Source organism: Lampetra planeri, chromosome 26 (assembly GCF_965212315.1).
Source record: "Lampetra planeri chromosome 26, kcLamPlan1.2.h2, whole genome shotgun sequence".
Lineage (NCBI taxonomy): Eukaryota > Metazoa > Chordata > Hyperoartia > Petromyzontiformes > Petromyzontidae > Lampetra > Lampetra planeri.
Genome location: NC_136132.1, coordinates 8,901,339 through 8,913,903, shown reverse-complemented (window position 1 = coordinate 8,913,903; position 12,565 = coordinate 8,901,339). Strand labels below are relative to the sequence as shown.

Below are 12,565 nucleotides of genomic sequence, written 5' to 3'. Positions count from 1 at the left end.
TCGAGAGGGCCGCAGAGCTCGGGCAATGTTTGGCACCGGCTCACCGCGTGGCTGCCTTACCGTCTGCCCGTGGCTCCTCCCGCTTCCGAGTCGCCCCCCCCTCCTCTCTCGCTCTCTGTACGGCGCGTTACAAGCTGAATCTATGGTCACCATCATCCCAACAGCTGCCACTGCTGCTCTGCTTGATGTGGCTGGGGGACGTGCACGCGCTGATCAACTACTGCAGCGGCCCCCAGTGGTTCTTCGTCGGCCTCGTATCGCTCGGCCTCGTGTACCAGCGAGTACGGCGGCCCGATCTTCCGCGCCCCTTCAAGGTACCGGGCGAGCCGGGCCGCTCAGGTTGGGGTCACGTGGGGGGCCCATCCACGCCGCGCGCGATGCAAAAGAGCTATCCCTGTCAAAGCCGTGCGGGTTAACGCCGTAATTCTTGTACGGGGAAATTGAGTTTTCAGGTGCAATAACGGCGTAAAGACGTTTCAATACGGTCAAAAATAATAATAATTATCTATTTGTTTGTGTTTCTCCCTTTTGATGATGGGACTTTGTAGGACGAACGTCGAGATGTATAAGAGGCCGTCCATAAATGGCGCACCTAGGGGGGTGGGTCAAACATTTGTGACGATGTGTGACGAGGGGAGTGGGGTTTGAGAAATGTGACGTCACATCAAAATGCGCAACTTTAAATAAATATAGACAACACGTTCTACTTAATTAAATAGACTTTTTAATAAATGTTTTCTCCTACAACATCAGAGTGCAGCGCCACATTAAATACGCACTACAATGGCAATAGTTTAAAGTGATTTGAAGCATGTTTTATTTTCAAAATGGAAATATTGTTTTTGGGGGGGGGGGGGTGTGACAGAGCTTTGTAACGTCATATCTGAGGGGGGCTCTGACTTTTTGTGACGCCGTGTGACGGGGGGGGGGGGGGGTCAAAAATCGTCCAAACTCGCGTGACGTCATTTATGGACGTCCCCAAAGGGCACGGGGGTGACCAACAAGGTCTGAATTCATACTCTTAGTTCTTTCGGTAAAGTCACGTAGGTAAAAAATGAAATTAAAATGAATAAAAATAAAATAAAAATCACGACGTTTCGGAGGCAACACAAGTCTCCGTCATCAGGTGGGACCGTCACAGCCAGATTTGCTGTATCAAGTGTATCAAGAATCCGAAACGTCGTGATTTTTATTATTTTATTTGTATTAATTTTAATTTCATTTTTTACCTACGTGACTTTACCGACAAAACTAAAAGTATGAATCCTTGCAGTCACGAAAGCTTCAAATCTAGAATCAAGGTCTGAATTGTCTTGTAATAAGGTAGGGCACTGACAAGGGGTTGACAGCTTACGAAATAGCGCACACGCTGCAGCTTAAATTTCGATTTGAAGCTTTCGTGACTGCAGGGATTCATCTTCTTGGTTCTTTCGGTAAAGTCACGTAGAAGGGAAGTAATACAATAATAAAAATAAACATAATAAAATAATTCTCACGACGTTTCGGCCACAACGCAAGCAGCCGTCCTCAGGTGAAGACCAGGTCTGTCGGGGAGACAGCGTCTGAATGCTGTCTCCCCGACCAGGTCTGTCTCCCCGACAGACCTGAGGACGGCTGCTTGCGTTGTGGCCGAAACGTCGTGAGAATTATTTTATTATGTTTTATTTTTATTATTTTATTACTTCCCTTCTACGTGACTTTACCGAAAGAACCAAGAAGACGCTGCAGCTTGTACGCCCGTGCCGCCGCTGCTGCTGCTGTAACCCGCCCACCACCACCATCGAGTGACACGTGGGCTTCGTCTCGCTTCGCCTCCAAGGTGCCCCTGGCGGTGCCCGCGCTCTTCTCGTGCTGCTGCCTCGGCATCGTCGCGTGCTCCGTCTACTCGTCCCCCGCCAACCTGGGCGTGGGCGCCCTCATCACGCTGAGCGGCGTGCCCGTCTACGCCGCCTGCCTCACGGCACGCGGACGGAGCGCGTGGCCGGAGCGCGTCCGGCGCCGCGCCGGTGATGACCCCGCGGGGGGGCGGGGGGGAGTGGGGGGAGCTCGCGAGACGCTGATGCCACTTTGCCGTGGTGGAGAGAAGCCCTCTGAACGAGCAACCCTGTTAACGACGGGCCTCTGTAGAGCACATTGTGTAGTGTGTAGTGGTGTAGTGTATAGTGTAGTGTATAGTGTAGTGTATAGTGGTGTAGAGAAGAAGCCCTCTGAACGAGCACCCCTGTTAACGATGGGCCTCTGTAGAGCACATTGTGTAGTGTAGTGTATAGTGGTGTAGTGTATAGTGTAGTGTATAGTGTAGTGTATAGTGGTGCAGTGTATAGTGTAGTGTATAGTGGTGTAGTGTATAGTGTAGTGTATATGTAGTGTATAGTAGTGCATACTAGTGGTGTATAGTAGTGTAGTGTATAGTGTATAGCAGAAGCCCTCTTAACGAGCACCCCTGTTAACAATTAATCGCTTAACGACGGGCCTCTATAGAGCCCAATGTGTAGTGTATAGTGTAGTGTATAGTGGTGTAGTGTATAGTGCAGTGTATAGTAGTGTAGTGTATAGTGTAGTGCAGTGTATAGTGTAGTGTATAGTCGTATATAATAGTGGTGTATAGTGTAGTGTATAGTGTAGTGAATAGTGCAGTGTATAGTAGTGTGGTGTATAGTGTAGTGCAGTGTATAATGTAGTGTATAGTAGTGTATAGTCGTGTATAATAGTGGTGTATAGTCGTGTAGTGTATAGTGTAGTGTATAGTAGTGTAGAGTAGAAGCCCTCTTTACGAGCACCCCTGTTAACGATTAATCGCTTAATGACGGGCCTCTATAGAGCCCAATTGGTTCGCTTACCGAGCATTCCCCTGCTAACGACTTGCCGTTAACAGGTTCAGTAAATATTAATTAATGCGTTGATTTACCATTTTTCTTTTAATTGAAAGTGAGTATCTTGACTCAACGCTTTCGTGACTGCAGGAATTCATATTCTCTGGGTCTTTCGGTAAAGTCACGTAGATAGGTAAAAGAAAATATATTTGAACCTATTTTCTTTGAACCTATCTACGTGACATTACCGAAAGACCCAAATCATATTTATGTATCTTTACGTATTAACATCCATTATTTAAATATTATAAAGTACGTTTTTTTAGTGAAAAAGGGTAACTTTCGATGTCATCTGAACGCATTAGGCCTTTAACATGTTCTTGGTTCTTTCGGTAAAGTCACGTAGAAGGGAAATAATACAATGATAAAAAATAAAAACAATAAAATAATTCATGCAGTCACGAACGCTTTAAATCGAAACCTTTAACATGTATTTCCTATACTCACTTACCGACACAATTACTTATGAATGTGCATAAACCTGTGCTCATATGAACCACCAAAAACGAACTTCATTAGCATCAGTGTGGAGAATATAAGTAACTAAATAAATACGTTTACAATACGCCTCCCTTCCATTAGAGGCCGATCGAAACTGAATTTCAGACCGAAAGTAAAAAAATGACTTTAGGCCGAAACCGAAGCCAAATCCGAAAGTTTAATTTCACCGAAAGTTGAACTACACTTTCGACCGAGACCGAAACCGAAAGGTATATAACCGAAGTTACCGAACACAAGATATATGAAATGTCATGATGCTATGCTACTTTAATTAAAAATAAATCTAGAACTAATCATTCAGAGCCTGCAGTGAGAGTCGCTAAATATCAAATATTTAGGTGTTACTTACTTAGTAATTATATCCAAACAAACGAATGTTGTAGTTAAGAAACAAGTTTTTCCGCATTCAGTCGTATATACATTAACAGACCATGGTTGCGGCTGTAACCTCGCTCCCAAGCTGCTGCTGCTGACTGTGTGTGTGTTTGCAGCCTATCGCATAGGATTGTGACCAGCCCATAGGCAGTGATAGACGTAGCACGAGCGTTATATTCTACAAATAGATCTTCGGTTGACGAATGACGACCGAAAGTCAATATTAGTTTCGGCCAAAACCAGACCGAAAATTAAACATTGACTTTCGGCCGAAAGAGGCCATTTGCCAACTTTCGGCGCCGAAACCGAATATCGGTCGGCCTCTACTTTCCATAGATTTCTCTCCACTTAAAAGCGAAAATCTTAAGCTTTTTTTACACATTGCATCGGCCACAATGGGAGTGCATTTATTCAGCAGCATTGGTTGAATGCGAGCAAACTCTGAAAAGTTTCCACGACAATCAGTGCCTCATTAGTCAGGTTTGCTGAACTCCAACGCTTAACTTTGTTATCGGCAAGAACCCTGTTCGATACGGGTCCTGGTTGTGTTGAACTACGGCCCACACCTGACACAGAGGCCCATGTGAGACAGATAATTTAATAAATAAACCTGCGCTCATGCGAATCTGTTCTTTATTCTCATAAGCATGGCTAATCCTCACCCTGGGTATTCTACCAGATGACCTAGTTATTCTTTTATTTCATATATAATGGGCTTCGAAGAATGAAATATGCACACTTGATAAGACCTTTCAGGAATTATTCAGTTTGCATTCACTTTAATGGGGGCCAATACAAAAATACTCTGACCTGCGCGTGGAGATCCAAGCTTGCTCATAAGAGGTGGCAGGTTAACTCAGGAGCACTACCCGTCTTGAATCGTAAATCAGCGAGTTTCTCTCGTGCATTTTGAATGAAATCTATAAACGACGAGAACACTGAAAAATAGCGTAATCCGGGAAAGCATGAATTTCAAATGGCGTGGTTCTTCACTGCAATAATTAATTTGCATCGTTTCCATCTCCACAGAGTGGATCACTCAGGAGCTGCAGTTACTCATGGAGGTGGTACCACAGGAGGAGACCAACTACTGATTTCAACTGACCCAGAAGCAAAGCATCAGCACAAGATTTCAAATGAAACCGATCATACGAACCGGTATTAGGAGGCAACTACTTACACAGTCCTCACTTCTGCTAGTGGGGCACATTTTTCTGCCAAGACACAAATTGCACCCGACCCAAGTTTGACAAATCGCCACCACTTTTTGTGACAAGCCACAAGGAATGAGCATCCAATTGGATAAACGAGCCAAAAGTCTTCCAAGTGACCTGATAATGAAGTGTTCCTTTACTATTCGTTGTCGGTGATGTGGGCGAATTGTCTCGTTACAGTTTGGCCAGTGGGAAGCGTACAATTTGAAAATCCCCTCGCAGACCACAGTCTGTAAACAGGACACCACTTCAACTCGACCGAGTTGTGCAACAGATAATTTTGGCCGTTTCTAAACTTAACTTTCAATAAATGCAATGGACATCTTCGCTTTTGTAAACCACTTGATTCGTACAATGCAATATTAAAACGTGTATCGGAAGCTATTTTTAAATCCTTTATATTAAGTTCACTTGCTTGCGCGCTTACGACCGTGCAAATCTTTCGGTCGTTTTTAACCCACTTCCCGTGATCCAATCGAGCTGACATTTTCCACACAGACTTGTTGTGCGTGACAATTAATTTTCGTGAAAATTTTTTTCCAAAATTTTACACTTTTTAGGGATTTTTTTTTATATTTAATAACCAATTGCTTAATGATGGCAGCCATCTCAAGCCAGAGGACGAGAGGACTCTAGCCGCCACGCATATAAAGGATTTATAGTGAAAAACTTTGTTTTTACGGGTTAATTTTTATGAACGAGTTTGACCGTTTGTCCGCAATGGAGATGAGCCCTCGTGTATCCGCTCGGCTCCATTGTCACGCGTCGCGATTGGTCTGCGAAGCAAGGGAGTACTCCACAAACTAAAACCTCTCGTTTAAATCGTCCACGTCACCGGTAAAGGATGTCAGATATTGAAAACAGTCTCGCTTTTACTGTAATACTTACACTTTTCATAGCCCTCTAAAGGGCATTGACAGCTATGGAGCCTATTGATGTGTGGTGAGTTTGTATTGTTTTAAGATAAGAGGGCCAAGGCAAGGGATCAGTTAATAGGTTGGTCTGATTTCGTTTTTGGGGGTTATTAAGACAGCTGGAACTTAGCATTTTTCCACGAAAAAAAATCTATTCAGTTAACGAGAGCATTCTCAAAAGAAGCATTTTTTATAATGATTTATTACAAAAATACTTAAGCGTAAATTTAAATATATATAACATTCTTAGCCAATGTACATGAATGTTTTTACACTTGTGGTTCCAAGCATTTGATGTAAAGTCCACTGCTAATTGTATCACTTCATTAATGACCACATATTGAATATCAATAAACACAAAAGCATTAGCAGCAACTTCACTCTTGTTGGGAGTCACCATTACCTATTCACTCAATGATTAAATTCTAACATGCATAACGTATTAATCACGTTTATAGAATCTGAGGTTTACAATACGCATCAATACCAAACATCTCAATCCTGCGTTCTTTTCTGTCAAACATTGGGTGCAGTCGTAAACATAACACAATTGGAACTCTTGTAACAAAGAGATATTTAACTTAGATGGCTCAAGCCATTCCACAAAAATGTGTAAATATCTAAGACATTTTCCGATAACATTTGACAAAAAAGAAAGTGTCAGTAATGCCACTAACACTCGTAGTGACGTGAGATAATTGTGAATTTTATAGTAACAGAAACTCAGCTTCATGATGCAATGGTTCTAAAGCAGTAAACCCAAAATCACATAAATATACAGTCCCTGTTTATGGGGAATCTAGAGACGTTTAAATCAGTCAAAATGACATTACAAGTGTCGGAATTGAAACCGCAAATGTCCCCTCCCCCCAATAACTTCACGAAAGACGGATCAACCAGAACTGTAACGGAGCAAGGCGTGAGATGTTTTCCCTGCCATTAGCCGGTTCCCATCACAAGTTGCACGGCTTCATTTCCTCGCAGTCACCGTTTAAGAAACACAACTGATGAGGCACTTCTTCTTGTGGTAGTTGAGTCCCGCGTACTGTTTGAATGCCTTCCCGCAGCGCGAGCACACGCAGGGCTTCTCCCCCGTGTGCATGCGTACGTGCTGGGTGAGATAAGAGGAGCGGGCAAACGCCTTCCCGCACTCCTTGCACACAAACTTCTTCTCGCCCGTGTGACTCGTCATGTGCTTGGCCAGGCCCGACGAGCTGACAAAGGCAGCTCCGCAGCACTCGCAGGTCACAGGTCTCTCTCCGGTGTGGATGCGCCGGTGTACCGTGAGAGCACTCGCCACCACAAACGCTTTGCCGCAGAACTCGCAGACGTAGGGCCTCTTGCCCGTGTGTGTCCTCTGGTGGACCGTCAGGGCGCACTTCAGCGCAAACGCACGGCCGCAGACGTCGCACACGTACGGCCGCTCCCCCGTGTGCGTGCGCGTGTGCAGCCTCAGGCAGGCCACGCTCACGAAGGCCTTGCCGCACACCTCGCACGCGTACGGCTTTTCGCCCGTGTGGCGCCGCCGATGCACGGTGAAGGTGGACAGCGTGTGGAAGCCGCGGCCGCACTCCTCGCACACGAACGGCATTTCTCCGGTGTGCTCACGCACGTGGCACTTGAGCTGATAGCGCTGCGGGAACACGCGCTCGCAGTCCGTGCAGCGGTACGGGCGAATGTCGCCAGTTTTGTCTTCCCGGCTCGGGATTACTTCGCGAGCTTCGCCACAGGCCTCACCTCTCTCCAGCAGCTGCTGATACTCAGCCGAGTCTTTCCCTTCATTGGTTTCAATGTTGTAATCCTCAACACCACCACCCCCAATCTTACCAACACATTCTAGGCCCTGCTGTTCATCCTCTAAACTGCTGTCGCTGAAGGTCTCCTGGAAATAGTTGAAGTGCGATGAGGAGAGGTACTTTCCCTCAATCTCACCTAAACGAGACACAAAGGGTGATCATGAGTTGATGTGTTATAATGTGATGTGTTGATGTGTGATGATGTGATGTGTGGTAATGATGGACGATCGGGTGATGATGTGATGTGTTGATTGTGTTGATGTGTGATGATGAATGATGATGAATGGTTCTGTTTTGAGGTGTGATGATGTGATGTGTGGTGATGGATGATTGTGTGATGATGTTTGACGACAATGAGATCGTCGTTTTCTCCCCGTCTGCAGTTGTTGCCGATGCCGCTGCAACCGAGATCCGCCGCACTAATGTTCACGGCGCAACGCAGTCATCTTGTTATCAAGGATTGTTGCGGATCATAGGATGTATGGAGCAGTAGTTCGATAAACCACAACATAAATGAAACCTTTTATTCATTGCTAGAGTGTTAAAATTTACAGATAAGAGGAGTTTTTCTCTCACATCTGGAAGGAAACTCCGATTTACCAATTTGCTTGTCCGCAATGTGTCCCCCCACAATGCCGTGGCTAAAGAGGAACTCCGCCACGGTGGATTCACTGTAGAAATCGTAGTGATTCTGTGCTGTGTGCCAAAAACGAGAACGAATTCCACGCCACTTGCACTCACCGTCCTCGAGTTTAACATCTGTGGAAGACTCATCTTGGTCTGAAACTCCCACAACTTCGAGTTGGTCAACCGCATGTGAAAACGTGTCGCTCTCACTACCACCCACACAGGAGTCATCGGCGTCTGTAAAAAGAACCTACATCATAAGCAGCACCAGACATTCCTCACCACGGGCGAGTCTCAAACACGGGGAGTGATCTGGAATTCAGCAGCTGCAGTTACACAAATTACCAGTGCAATTGCTAAACAAGTTACAATCACAAATATTCCACATATAGCCTTAACAGACTGTCAGCGCAAGTGCTGTTAGTGAGCGGCTCATAATGACCAACACGGCACACAAGGGAAGTGTCCTTCACTGCACCACCCTGCTGCCCATGATGAATGTAAGTATGTAGAACTTATTTTGCACCATCCGTAGCCAACCGTGCTTATCGGACACTGTTAGGGGCTGTCTAAGGCGGTGCTTGGCAGATTTTGTGAAGCGAGATGGAGGCTGCATCTACCCATGATGTAGACATTTAAATGTGTGCTTTGAAATATTAATGCTTTAAAACATTATTGGAAACAATATAAATATCATCCCTATCAGTTGTAATCATGTATCTATTTGAACTGTTACCATAGCAGTATCGATGGAATTTAATTTATATCTCAAACTTGAAAAGGCTAAGAGACATAATCATAAATATTGTATGCATTAAGAGTTTCCCATCATTGCTTACAGTAATGGATTATGATTTGTACACCTTCAACATATGGTTAAGCCATGCTTCTTGCGGAATTGCGGAGTTGGCCTGATAACGTTAATCTAAATTGTCTTATGGTTGTTATTGTTTAACTTGCATCACACTGGGATTTTTGCACACAGCGTTGTAATATGGTGTTTTTTTTCTGGAAGATTTGCTGGTTTATCCAGGATGTTTCTGTTGCGCGTCGACGCTTTAAGATGTTCTCTGTTCATATTTTGTTTGTTGCGGTTGCACCCGACTCAAGAGCCGCATGGCTCACAGGGCTATACCTAGTAAATGAAACTTGAAAACTTTAACCACTCTAGAATCAAGGCCGATACATGCCTTCTTAGAGCAACGGGTGCGTTATGCAAGGTTGCGAATCAGGATACGACTGATCATCCTCCAGGGGTAATAAACTAAATATGCCTTCATCTCGTGGACAGTAAGAAACCAGAACAAGGTATGGATATTAAGGGACTCACCATCTCCTTCCACCTTGACAGATGTGCTAGACTTGAGGCCATGCAGGTTCGTCTGCAGTTCAACCTCTGCAGCAAAACTGCCATCTCCGAACGACAAGAAACTGCACATGTCTGCAAGGTAAACGTTTGCATTTAAAATGGTTAGCTTTACAGATAAAACCGTTTTAACAAACATGATGCCTTTGGGGCTTTGAGGCCATAACAGCAAACCCTTGGAATCTGGCTGCAGTTTGCAGTGAAAAACCCCCATCTGGATTTGAAGGCATTGTATGAGCTCATAATATGCAAGGTGAGTTCGGCCCACCGTAGTAACACATTCCTGCGGAGGGAGCTGGTAGGAACGTTGGGTTGCTCGGTCAATGGCCAGGGTCAACGGCGGCGTGGTGTATTCTGCAAATATGCCCGACTGTGAGGGCGGGCACAAGCCGGCGTGAGTAGGTTAAACGTTGAGTTTTATAAGGGCACCACGGGGTGACCAGCCCCTCCCCACCCAGCCCCTCCCTCCCCACCCTCCCCTCTCCACCCAGCCCCACCCCTCCCATTTTTTGATGCACGACGGACGGACACAATAATCCCCTGTGGGCTGGTGTAACCAGAAGGTTCCTACCAGTAACACAGTTACCTACCTAGGCCATAGCTAATTTCTAGCATGTGCTTACACAGCAATGCATGGTTTCCATGTACGAGATGACATTTAAATGATTCAACGTTTAAAACGTATGTAAAGTTTTGCAAAAGCAAACTTGTTGAGTGGCACAATGATAGCAGCCCATGGCCTGACAGCCAGGTCACAGCTTGCTGTTTTCATCCAAAAGGTGTCCCATCAGTGGTCGTTCTGCAGACGGAGCCAATGCCACGGCAAGCTTCTGCAGCCCCCCATCACTCTCCGCTGTCTCGACGGCTGTTGCCATCTCCCCCTCGCCAGCCTCTCCTGCCCCAACTCGAGCACGGAGCGAGGCGCTTCTCGCGGGTGTCCGTCGATTCGGGGGGTCGGGCATGAGCGGAGTGACCGAATAACAACAACTTTGATTTAAAGCTTTCGTGACTGCAGGGATTCATCTTCTTGGTTCTTTCGGTAAAGTCACGTAGAAGGGAAATAATAAAATATATAATTGTATTATTATTTTAAAAATAATATAAATATATTAATATTATTTTATTATTTCCCTTCTACGCGACTTTAATATATATTTATATTATTTTATTATTTCCCTTCTACGTGACTTTACCGAAAGAACCACGAACAACAACAACAACGTCGACTTGTAACGCGCTGGCGCACAGAAACCTCTCACTCGCGTGGCGAGAGGGACGTCTCGAGACGCGGGGAGACACCACACGGCAAGGCAACAGCAGCCACGCTGCGAGCCGGTGCCAACAACTGTCCAAGCTCTGCGATTCTTTACATACGAACGTGCTATCGGTCAATGCATGTGGCACGTAACGGGGGAGGGAGTTTCGCAACATCTGCGCGTGATCCACCAACCCTGGCTGCTGCTGCTGCAGCTGCCGCCGCCGCGGTGCCGGGTTACAGACGCGCATCGTTGCCTCCAGCGGGTCGCGACATCCCCGCTGGGTCTTCCTTCTCCTCGCTCGCTGGTGGTGGTGATGGTGGTGGCAATGGTGGTGATGGTGGTGGTGGCGATGGTGGTGGCAGCAGCAGTTGCCGGCCCCCTTGAGCGCGGCCTCTCGCGGCCCGGGCGCCACCGCGCATGCGCGGCACCAAGGGCCGGGCGTCACGTGACGCGAGTTACTGGCAAGTATAGGGCGGGGCGATAGGCGGGGCTAAATGGGTTAGGGGCGGGGCAAAGAGGTGAAGGGCGGGGCTAAGAGGGATGAGGGGAGAGGCTTTAAGGGATGAGGGGCGTGGCTAAGATGGGTGAGGGGCGTGGCTAAGATGGGTGATGGGCGGGGCTACGATGGGTGAGGGGCGTGGCTAAGATGGGTGAGGGGCGGGGCGAAGAGGGATGAGGGGCGTGGCTAAGATGGGCGAGGGGCGTGGCTAAGATGGGTCGTGGGCGGGGCTAATATTTTTTTAAGGGCGGGGCTACGAGTAGAGAGGGATGAGGCAATCGCCACCACCGCCATGGGACGAGAACGATAGAGGGGTTAACAAGTCGAGGATTTACGCCAATTGTGGCTCACGATGTAATTCACCTCCCGTACCTTGCGGTGCGCCGGAGGTCTCCGCGAGAGACGAGCATTGGATTAATGGAGCGTTACCAAGTCCCAGGATCATCACGGTGCATCGTGAATCCAGCGGCCGCCCTGGTCAATACTGCAATGTGTATTCTTAGGTTTTTTCGGTAAAGTCACGTAGGTAAAACATTTAAATTAATACAAGTAAAATAAAAATAAAATAAAAATCACGACGTTTTGGAGGCAACACAATCTTCCGTTTTCAGGTGGAACCGTCACAGCACGCTTGCTGTATCAAGTACATTAATAAAAGTAAAATAAAAATAAAATAAAAATCACGACGTTTCGGAGGCAACACAAGCTTCCGTCTTCAGGTGGAACCGTCACAGCACGCTTGCTGTATCAAGTACTTTTATTAATTTAAAAATTTTACCTACGTGACTTTACCGAAAAAACATAAGAATATGAATACTTGCAGTCACGAAAGCTTCAAATCTAGAATTACTGCGATGTGTGTTCCGTACCTGTCAACCCACACGGTTTATCTTGTATTCTCGTACGGGGGAAATTGAGTTTTCAGGTCCATACGGCAAACAGTCGTTTGGATACGGGCGATATATATGTGTCTATTTGTGTTTCTCCATTGTGATGGGACTTTGTAGGATGAACGTTGAGATTTACAAGGGCACGTGGTGACCAATAAGGTCTGAATTGGTCTCTAATAAGGTAGGGCACTGTTAAGGGGTTCACAGGTATGGGGCCGTCCATAAATGACGTCACGCGATTTTGGACGATT

General features: G+C 46.2%; 2 protein-coding genes across 6 annotated transcripts in view; one reads left to right on the top strand and one right to left on the bottom strand.

Annotated features, from left to right (window-relative positions):
* The window catches only part of LOC144727672 (cystine/glutamate transporter-like), a 26,825-nt gene extending 20,568 nt beyond the window's left edge, over window positions 1–6,257 (top strand). Inside the window, exons 11-13 of one of the 2 annotated variants that reach the window (XM_078606665.1) lie at window positions 165–314; window positions 1,820–2,006; window positions 4,779–6,257. In XM_078606665.1, the coding sequence (XP_078462791.1) occupies window positions 165–314; window positions 1,820–2,006; window positions 4,779–4,843 (402 nt within the window). In that variant the 3' untranslated portion in view covers window positions 4,844–6,257. The remainder of the gene's footprint in view (window positions 1–164; window positions 315–1,819; window positions 2,007–4,778) is intronic. The other variant, XM_078606666.1, reaches the window with a different exon arrangement.
* Window positions 6,062–12,565, bottom strand: LOC144727673 (uncharacterized). Of its 4 annotated transcripts, none has more exons than XM_078606670.1 (4): window positions 11,117–12,565; window positions 9,631–9,741; window positions 8,415–8,550; window positions 6,062–7,809 (listed from the first exon to the last, which is right to left on the bottom strand). In XM_078606670.1, the coding sequence occupies exons 2-4, from the start codon at window positions 9,712–9,714 to the stop codon at window positions 6,869–6,871; spliced, it is 1,161 nt and encodes a 386-aa protein (XP_078462796.1). In that variant the 5' UTR covers window positions 9,715–9,741; window positions 11,117–12,565; the 3' UTR covers window positions 6,062–6,868. The 4 variants fall into 4 exon arrangements, with proteins under 4 accessions (XP_078462796.1, XP_078462795.1, XP_078462794.1 ...); XM_078606669.1 differs by having other exon boundaries at window positions 8,415–8,537; window positions 11,117–12,563; XM_078606668.1 differs by lacking the exon at window positions 11,117–12,565 and having other exon boundaries at window positions 9,631–10,047.

Excerpts from the sequence above, each read along its gene's own strand:
- LOC144727673 (XM_078606667.1), bottom strand. The coding sequence starts at position 9,880 with ATGGGGGTTTTTCACTGCAAACTGCAGCCAGATTCCAAGGGTTTGCTG. Across the intron at positions 8,538-9,630 it reads TGTCAAGGTGGAAGGAGATG|ACGCCGATGACTCCTGTGTG; the intron begins GTGAGTCCCTTA and ends TTCTTTTTACAG. Across the intron at positions 7,810-8,414 it reads AGATGTTAAACTCGAGGACG|GTGAGATTGAGGGAAAGTAC; the intron begins GTGAGTGCAAGT and ends TGTCTCGTTTAG.